Below are 10,119 nucleotides of genomic sequence, written 5' to 3' on the forward strand. Positions count from 1 at the left end.
GTTTTCAATGTACCACTGCTACCACACAACTGACTCACATTAAATGGATCCAACAACTTATTAAATTCTGCACAGTGATTCATTAATTTGAGTCAGGTGTGTTGGAGCAGGGATACATTGAAAACCTGCACGATTGTAGCTCTCGAAGGACCAAATTGAGTAGCCCTGTACTAATGAAATGTGATTTCAGACATTTCAGTGTGCGAGAATGATTTCAGTGTGATGTATGAGAGAATTTCAGTATACTATGGACTACTCTCACTGACGTCACATTGTTCGTTTACAACGCCACATTGGGTGGCAAAAAGCTAACCGGAACCCTGATCTCTCAACAGTGACTATTAACTTTTTCTCATCAGGGGTGGCGTTAGCAGACTTAACACTTTCCAAACCTTTTCAGCACTTATGTGGTCAGGTCAGACAGCGATATTTTGAAAAAACGTAAACTTGTTAGCGCTCAAAATCTGTATGATTTTCCAAATTTCTGGTTAAAAAAAAACTCCAAAACATCCAGCTGACTGAAATATTGCTACCAGGTTTGCCTTACCTTGACATTTACAACTACCTTGTCAATTGAAAGTCGCACTTCACGGAGGCAGAATTAAGTCAGATTAGAGACTTATAAATATTTCGTAGCAGGATGGGTATCAGACCTTCAGCTGTGAAAAGTTCTCAAACAAAGTATTTCCTCTTTGTGTCAAAGCCGAGAAAGAAAACAGCAGATGCAGATAACGTCAATGCCATGTCAAAATTAGGGGTGTCTCTGTGATATATTTAGGGGTTAACGTTACTAACATTACCGTGAAAAAACATTGCTATTTTAGGACTGTTTTGTTTATTGAGACCACGAAGGAAAATAGATGTCCAGTTTTTCATTAACACAGAAAACTGCTGTCACCGTGGTGAAGACAGAATTTATTGAATATCTAATCAGTTTCACCGTGGTTACATTTACACTGTGAAATTGTTCTGAAGGAGGCTGATTCAGGGCAAGCAGTCTGGGTGTGTGTGTAGGTGTTTTGGTTTGTTTTTGTGGGAAACGTGACCATATGGAAATAATTACCTGTGGGCTGATTCAGCATACTGCCATATTTGTGTGTTTGCACGTGAGTGTGTGGGTCTGTCACCTCCAGCAAGTGAAGCACAACATCTCTGGCCTGCAACCGCATATATACACAGTCATACCATAATGTTCCCTCACGGAACAAATGCTCTCACATTTATGGTTTAGAACAATCACACCTGAAAACAACACAACCATAATGATGTGATGGTAAAGTGTATTACTTTCTGCATCACTGATCATTGAGGCAGATAAAAGAAGCCTTTGCAGCAAAAAATCTGTTTTCTATTTTTTAAAAATGGACATAATGATACACTTTAAGTTAGTTCTAAGTGTTTCAAGTGGAAGGAAATATTTGTGCACATGGGTAAAAAGTCAAAGTTTACAAAAGAAACAGTGAATGTCACTTTAACATCAGAAAATAACCACTCCATCAGCAGACACTGAAACATAAGGCTTTGTCATCCATTCTCTCTGCAACTGAAATGACAATATAACTTAAATTAAAAACGTATATATAACTTAAAAAGCAGCAATGAGACTGGATATACTGTAGTAACTCACCTTAAATGAATAAATCTGACCATAAGGCATGTAGAGAATTCTAGAAATACAATATTAGCCTCATTAGTCATATCTGTTGGTATAGCGAGCTACAGTAGCACACTGTGAAATGACACTCTACCCACAGAGCTGCACAGCACCCCCGGCTGTGCACCAAAGCTGCTGAACACATTAGTTAGTTAAAGGGCCACTTATAAAGAGTAACAGGAGGAGAGTGAAGGAGGAAGAGCCAAAGTCGGAGGGCACAAAGGGGGCAGGAAGTTACTGCTGAGCAGATAGAGGCTGAAAGAAAGAGTGGAGTAAGTAGAAGAGGGGAGTGGAGTATGAGGTGCAAGAAGGGGATGAAAATGGGAAAGGAGGGAAAGAAGAGGAGGAAAAGGGGAGTGAACCTCCTAAAGACATAAATAGGTGAAAGAGGTCTAGGAGCCTCGCAGTCACCCATCCTGACAGCCACATCCACAGCTCTCCTCTCCCCCTCTCCTTACCTCCAGCCCTCCTCTCCATTCATCTACTGCAAACCTTCATTCTACTGGAACCCTGAGCAAAACCTGTGAGTAATTTCTTCACCACACTGTTACCATGTTTCTGCATGACTGTACAGGGATCATTACAGATGAAAACTTCAAGTCTTAATCAGACAGATGTGACAGCTGAAGTATGGTCAGCAGATTGTTAGCAAATTACTGTCAGTAAGCAGGAAGATTTTCAGAGCAACAAGATTTAACACTGGAGTAACACTCATGGTCACTGCAGCTCAAAACATCAGATGAACAGTAAAGTTTTGAGAGAATGGCAAGGCAACACATTAACATTACACAACTGAACTGAAATGGATGTAATACAAGTATATAGAATATGCACATGCTGTTCAAGACATAATTAGGCATCCTAATCATAATATTGAGTTAGAGACTGAGTCAGGTCACCAAGCTGCAAGAGCTACACCCTTGATGTATTGCATCTTAATAAATGCCAGATCCCAAGCTAATTTCATAACAGTGACAAAACTGTGTAAAAGGTTTATGTATCTGTCTTTGACATTTGTTCCACTTGTTAAACACTCAGCCACATCAACACCAACTGTGCAGGTAGATGTATTAGCTTTCTCATTTGTCTAGATTATCCTAGTCAAGTCCAAGATCTGACAAAAAAAACGACAGATCAGCCTTTAGACATAGACCAAGACAAAAATTTCTATTAACATTTGAGTCAGAAGAAGCATTTGCTGTAAACTTGTGAAATGCTGCTTCACAGGAAATATGCACCACACTCATTTCCAGGCTCCAGACCAACTGGTCTTGAGGTAATTAACTAGGCACAAAGTGCTGTCAGCAGGTGGATATTTATGATCGGAATATAACTTTTAATATAGGAAAGAGGACATAAACAAAAATAACCAACTTGGCCACAAACAAGAAAAAAAATAAGATTTTTTGAGGAATACTTATCTTCTGGGTAAGCAGTAAAACTCTTACTGTAAGCAAGGCATGCATGGTCTGGTAAAGTCGCATCACATATACATGTGCAGGTGTATAACCTTGTTTTATAGAAATGTTAATTTTTAAATGACTTTTTTCCTTTTTTAATTCTTCCTTTTATACATCTCCTTCAGATACTCCCTCCTCTCACAATCTGCCTCTGTCATGGACATCATGAAGAAAGTTCTCTCCTTCACTGAGGCCCTGTATAGCTTGCTTGTCATGATGCTGACACTGGGCCGGTGCATTCGTTCAATGCCTGTTCCTACTGATGTCCCCATGTGCACTGCCTCTGAAACAGCTCAGTACAGCCTCACGTTTACCGGAAAATGGACACAGGCAGCTTTTCCTAAGCAGTATCCTGTCTATCGCCCGCCTGCACAGTGGTCAAACCTTATCGGTAGGAGCAACAACGCTAAAGGCTTTCCTACCATTCCCACTACTTTATAAGAGATGTGGAACAGTATTAACAAAATCTTAACAATGTAATTGAATATGATAATGAAATACAAAGTCAGAAGATAAATAAGGCTCTAATTGTTCAATTTACCAGTAAAAATCTCCCAAAAATTACCTGCTTTTAAAAGCAGAGAGGATTAGTCGAAATACAAAGCTTGTCTGGCTGTTTTGAGTGCTGGATTATTAAAAAGTCTGTAGTTACACAAGTCATTTAACATCCTTGTAAACTCAATATTACCGACTAATATCTGTTGGAGCCGTTATTTCAACCCTCTCCTTCCCTCCCCTCTACTCTAGGAGTGACCCACAGCTCTGACTACCACATGTGGCAACGTAATGAGTTTGCCAGCAACGGAGTGAGGGAGTTTGCAGAAAAAGGCGAGGCCTGGACTATCATGAAGGAAGTCGAGACGGCCGGCGAACGCATTCAGAGCGTTTATGGGATCCTCTCTGCTCCTGCTGTTGTGGGAGGAACGGGCCAGATGAACACTGAGTTTGAGGTCTTTGCCAGGCACTCATATGTAAGTGTCTCAACTGCTGGCTACCTTCAGTCTGAGTCAGGGCATTGAGTACATGAGAAGCTTTTTGCTGACAGCTCTGTATACATAACAAGGTAGTGTAAAGCCTTATTCTGGCCTGCATCAAAATCCTGAATAATTTCTCTAGAAATCTTGAAAACTACAACTCTTGTTCAGTTCAAGGTAAACTTTTTTTTCCTTCAAATCTTTATTATCACTGAAAAATTATTTGTAATAAAATGTGTCTGGCATTACAATCACACACATTTTGAAATAAACCTAGATAAACTGAGCTATTGTGAGGTTATATTCTATAAGGCTGCTTTGAGGCCATGTCCCAGCAATTTAAGTGTTAGAAAATTATTACTGCTACCAAAAGAAATGCTTAGTAATACTATAGAAATACAACCAGGACTTTAAAACCAGTAAAATAAAAAAAAAAATCCTTAATTAAACCAAAGAAGTGTCTTTTTAAATACATAAAAACTTGTCATGTCATCACTGACTGTAGACAATATAAAGAACCACAACAAAGTAGATTCTGTTGATGGAGTTATGTTCCAGTAAAACCAGTTCCAGACTGTTTTTTTTCCATGTGTTCAACTCTAAAGAGAGACACCTACATGTGGCGATCCACAGATGTATGTCAGCACTTTACTATTAAACTTTTGACTGGTAAGTCTCTGGCTCAGACATGAAATTAGAAACACCTAAATTTGTTTAGAAATAAGCCATCGAGCGATCATACGCTGCCTAACATACAAAACCCAGGTGATACTAGAACACATGTGGCAGGCGTGTCCAAAGACGGTCCTCGAGGGCCGCTGTCCTGCAGGTTTTCAACGTTTCCTGCTTCAACACACCTGACTCAGATGAAATGGATCCATGAAACCAGCAGGATTGTGGCCCTTGAAGACAGGAGATGGACACCCCTGACATTTGGGGTCAGAATTACACATTGTAACCAAGACAATATACTCAAACCTTCAGTCAATTTGTAATCACCAGTTATCCAGTATGCATGCCAAGGCTGCCCTACACACAGAAAAACCCCAGCCAAGAATAAGGGTTCAAAATAACTCTCTAAACCATGATGAAAAAACACATTATATTAGTATATACAGACTATTTACAATCTGAAGATAAATAAAGTCTTTCGTGGCTGAAGACCAGATTGTTAGGAGATGAAGAAAAAGAGAGTTGTTACTGAAGATATCAGACCCCCCGTAGACTGCTAAGGTCATTAATCTTGCCAGTGTTCATGGTAAGCTGACATAAAGTTGCACACAGCTGAACTTTGAAGGGAATCAGATTCACAATGTCAATGAAATGAAGTGCATTATATTGTATCTCCTACAGAAATGACTGGAACAATAAATGAACTCTTTAACACAGTGATGATTAAAACATATGTTGACATAAACCAACAGTGTTTTATTACTTTGTCAAACCTTTTATCTTCATGCATGACTATGACTGAACCTCATATTCTGTTCTCCTTCACTTTTTAAAATTTTTTATATTTCCCTCCATCTGCAGCTATCATTTATAGTGCGCATCGTTCCCAGTCCGGACTGGTTTGTGGGTGTGGACAGTGTTGACCTGTGTGATGGGGAGCACTGGAAGGAGAGTGTGACGCTGGAGCTTTTCCCATATGATGCAGGAACTGACAGCGGGTTCACCTTCTCATCTCCTAACTTTGAAACCATCCCACAGGACAAAATCAGCCAGGTGAGTCAAGAGCAACACAGCTGTAATCCAAACTGAAAATCCCAGCTCAGAGCACAGATGCAAATTTTGAAGCTGAGGCAGTCAGAAAAGTGTGCATTGTATTCTACCAAACTTTATACGCTTTGCTTCTTATGGCAAAATTGTAAATGAAATCATTAGTCGAGCTTAAATATAAAGCAAGTGTCAAGATCTACTGAGAGTTAGAGGCAAGTAATGACAATTTGCATTTATATCAGCACTCTATAAGCACATTTCCATTCACCCAATGTTATTTCTTGTCCATTTTTCCCCATCAATAGATCACCTCCTCTTTTCCTAGCCACCCTGCCAATTCCTTCTTTTACCCCCGCCTGAAGCACCTACCACCCATTGCCAAGGTCACCCTGACAAAAAAAAAGAAGACGAATCAGATCATCAGTCTGCCAGTGGAGCCCACCCAATCCAACCTTCTGCCAACAGGAAATGAGATTGAAGAGAAGCTCATAAGTAAGTCTGACAAAAATTTCAGAATGACTCTGTTCGTGTGACACATATCAAAAGGAACAAATTAAATAAAATCAAACTATAGCATGCTCCATGCTTTGCTAAAAAGAGAGCTAAACAAAAGACTAGGAATTTAAGCATTTGGGAAACATCAAACGTCACACTTCCCATTCGAAGTAGAAACTGGAGAAGCCAAATGAATGCAGGGCATCAGAATATCCTGAGGAAAAGGCTAAATACATGAAAGATCACTTCATAAAACTAAGTGGTTATTACACACCTAGATCCTGTAACTAAATGTGATGCTAAGATTTAAATCCATAAAGGATGAGCTGAAATTACTTGGCTTCGAGACTATTCAAGGCCCAGTTTAAGTAATTCACTGTAATAATAAGAAGTCCAGCAGGGCGTAGAATGAGAATGTCTCAAAAGCCAACAATGCTGTCATCAGAAAGCCTTTTTGTAAGAGTGATGTTGACAGAATGAGAACAGATGACCTTTCTAAAAGCTCAAACATTAAAAAAATCTAAACTTACCACAAAACTCCAAACAGATGACCAGAATTGGTTTTATGAAAAAAAGAGCAGACAGCATGTCAAGCTGGCAAAGGAGCTAACAGCGTGGTAGTCAGATTCACTGTTGAGTGTGACCGTTAAAGTTTGAGTCAGCATCACAAAATACAAGCCAGTTCCCTTGACAACCCATCAACAAACAGCAGAGAATGGCCAACAATCTGTTGGGGTTTCCTGCCCTGCTCCCAATGCTCCATCCTGGCCCTCCGTCTGTTTATCCAGCCCCTCACCTTTACTTCTTCTCTATGTTCTCTCTCTGGAGCTTTCTTCAACGATTCGCAATCGTCTGCTGCTGATTTATCTGTAAAACACTGTCCTGATGTACAGTCAGAGCCAAGCACTTTTGCGTCTTTGTCATTAATGGACACACAGCTTGAAAGGATACATCAAAATCAGCCTTGACTTGACATTCGTATTCAACCCCTCCATCCGACCATGGTTCCATGCAGCTTCCGTACCACCTCCGATCAGTCTGCTTTTCCACTTTCTAACCCACAACTGTGATTCATATCAACTGTACTTAAGCTGACAGCTCAGCTGGCTGATGCAGCTAAGCGAGTTCATTATGCTGGTCAAAGAGGGTGAAAGCAAGACAGAGCTTGAGATTTCCATGATTACAGCATTCATTAAGTTAACTGACCAATGACAGCCAACTTTTTCCATCGGCTACAGTTGAAGTGCCCTTTCACAAGGAGTAAAATCCCTATTTGTAGTTTACTGTAAGGCAGGATTATACTAAGAGCTTGCAGATTCAGCAGAGACTCGCTCAATAAATGAAGGTGAAAAAAATTTAAAGTAACTTGCACAACCACTGGCAAGGATTTATTAAGGGTTTATAAGGGTTATTTATAAGGAGCTGTACGTTCCAACATTTACTCTGAGCCCCTATAATTATTTTATTTGTTTTTTAAAACACAGCTGTTTAAAGGGCAGCAATATTCCCAATTATAACATATCCCCCTTCTTTATATTTAAAATTGTTAAAGGAAAGTCAAGCATCCTCTTACAAAATCCCAACTTCCAAACACAGAGCAGAGAGAGACAGAGAGAGAGAGAGAGAAAGAGCAGAAAAGAATAAATGGACAAAAACCACACTTGCAATTATGATGACCCACCTATTCCTCTGTATGCAGACACCCCTCTGGACTGTGAGGTGTCACCGTGGTCTCCGTGGGGATTGTGCAAAGGCAAGTGTGGAGACTCAGGTGTGCAGCACCGAACTCGCTACGTCATAATGCACCCTGCAAACAATGGAGCAGCCTGCCCCCTGCTGGAGGAAGAGAGAAAGTGCTTCCCAGACAACTGCTTATGACTAGGCCAGGACAGGAGGGAGAAGAAAGAGAGGAAGGAGAGGAGAAAGAAGAAAGAGAGAAAAGGGAGGAAGGGACGAAGACGTACAAAAAACAATAAAAGAGCTGCAACATATGTGCATGAGGGACAGCTTTGGTGAATGAGATTTCCTCTCTTTTCCCTGGTCCTTCCTTCTTTCTGTGGAAAAACAGGAAGAGTGACAGCAGAAAACCATTTTTATCCTCAGTTTGATTGATTTGACAGTGCTAAATAGGTGTAGTTTAGCAAAATAGCTATTAGACACCACTTCAGCTTTGGCAGATTAGCAAATGGACTGGAGATACGATGATGTGGCTTTAAACATAACCGAAAACTGAAAACACATGACCACATTGTAATCGGGTTTGGTTTTACATTTCTAAAGATCACAGATATAATTACAAAAAGAAGGACCATGTTTATCAAACTGCAGAAAGATCACAATACACGCCTACAGTGTGATAAGCAAAAATATACCAATAGAAAATTGAAGTCTCCTAAAAAATGTTGCATTTATAACATGTTTACAGACATATTGTGTTTTTTACTTAAGAAAAAGAATATATTTATTGACAGGATTTAACCTGTTGTGTACAGCATATGAAATCTGAAAGTAATTACTTGTATTCCTATATGTTATGAAGATGTAAGTCTAACATGGAAAGTACCATTTTTGTAAAATAAGAAAAAAAAAAACAGTGCAAAAAAAATCTGTATGTTTTCTGTACAGGTCAATAAAGTGTAAATATGTCAAATGATACTGTGACTTTACTGATGATTTTTTGTTCTTTAGTTGTCTGTTTTTTTTTGTTTTTTTTTTTACCTTATGTGTCAGCCTACAGTCACTAACAACTCAAAAGCTCATATTAAGTACAACCCTGGTACTTTTTTGTTTGGGGCCCATCATGAAAATGTGGCATTTGCAGGGTAAAAATTACATTACTCTACAAAGTTATCCAGTCTTTATTCTCATTATCTCCACCAAACTTCAACTTCAGATGACGTCACATTTGCTGTACTTTAGAAGGCGAAAAGTGAAATCCTTTTGCTCTCAGCTTTGTTATTAACCTAACAAAAAACGTAAATATCTGAGAATAAAACTGTCAATCGAGTATTTTTCTACCAGTCTGGTGTGAGATCTGAGCTCTCAGCCCAAAAATATACTATGAATATTAAGCACACATTAAATATACTGTGTGCTGTGGTAACATGCTGCAAGCTCACTGAGTGGTGAGAAGTAATCTATAACTTTACACCCCAAAAAGCTCATTAACAGAGGTGTAAATAAACAGACTTATGACCTAAGAAATTTTCTCAACTTGGGGAAAAAAATATATGTCTCCTTGAAATAATCATTATATCACATTTTCTTCTTTAGTGCTTCTGCTCAATGTCATCTCTCACATTTAGATGTGACGCGCACATTTAGAATTACGTACTTGCCAAGATAATATTACAAATATTGGAGCTGCAGGACTAAACAGTGTAGAGAGAAAAAAAACTGAACTGGCTGACCCGGATTCAAGTCCAAGTTATGAACAGGATCCACTTGATAAACTGATGGTCATAAAAAAAAGGATAAAGGTGCAACCCACTCATCAAAAAACTGTTCACCAAATGTTTATATGGCAAGGCTTTCAAAGTGCTGACTTAATACAGTGACACACACTGCAGCACATTGCAGCCCGTGAAGCATAAATCCTACTTACAGATCAAAACAGCTACTAAAAATGACACAGAGCCGAGACAATTTAATGTAAGGAATTGTAATAAATTCAAAACATGGTCAGTTATGACCCTCTTTCCTAGAAAAACAAAGACTGAAACTATATTGAATATGGTGGATTAAAAAGCAATACATTGTTAAGATCTGGTACCTGAGGAACATTCTTCTTTTCTGAGTGATAATGGAAAGAAACTCA

General features: G+C 39.1%; 1 protein-coding gene across 1 annotated transcript; it reads left to right on the forward strand.

The window, feature by feature from the left end:
- Positions 1 to 1,965: 1,965 nt before the first annotated feature.
- Positions 1,966 to 8,941, forward strand: spon2b (spondin 2b, extracellular matrix protein). The gene is made up of 6 exons (XM_041990089.1): positions 1,966 to 2,177; positions 3,240 to 3,505; positions 3,862 to 4,085; positions 5,622 to 5,813; positions 6,113 to 6,299; positions 8,002 to 8,941. Exons 2-6 carry the CDS (start codon positions 3,271 to 3,273, stop codon positions 8,178 to 8,180), a joined length of 1,017 nt encoding a protein of 338 aa, XP_041846023.1. The 5' UTR covers positions 1,966 to 2,177; positions 3,240 to 3,270; the 3' UTR covers positions 8,181 to 8,941.
- The last annotated feature ends 1,178 nt before the right edge of the window (positions 8,942 to 10,119 follow it).

This window comes from Melanotaenia boesemani, chromosome 7, assembly GCF_017639745.1.
Source record: "Melanotaenia boesemani isolate fMelBoe1 chromosome 7, fMelBoe1.pri, whole genome shotgun sequence".
Taxonomy (NCBI): Eukaryota; Metazoa; Chordata; class Actinopteri; order Atheriniformes; family Melanotaeniidae; genus Melanotaenia; species Melanotaenia boesemani.

What these genes read in the sequence shown, in the direction of transcription:
- spon2b (XM_041990089.1), top strand. Translation starts at nt 3,271, where the DNA reads ATGGACATCATGAAGAAAGTTCTCTCCTTCACTGAGGCCCTGTATAGC. An exon ending in TCTTTGCCAGGCACTCATAT is followed by an intron (nt 4,086 to 5,621) that starts GTAAGTGTCTCA and finishes CTCCATCTGCAG; the next exon opens with CTATCATTTATAGTGCGCAT. An exon ending in CACAGGACAAAATCAGCCAG is followed by an intron (nt 5,814 to 6,112) that starts GTGAGTCAAGAG and finishes CCCCATCAATAG; the next exon opens with ATCACCTCCTCTTTTCCTAG.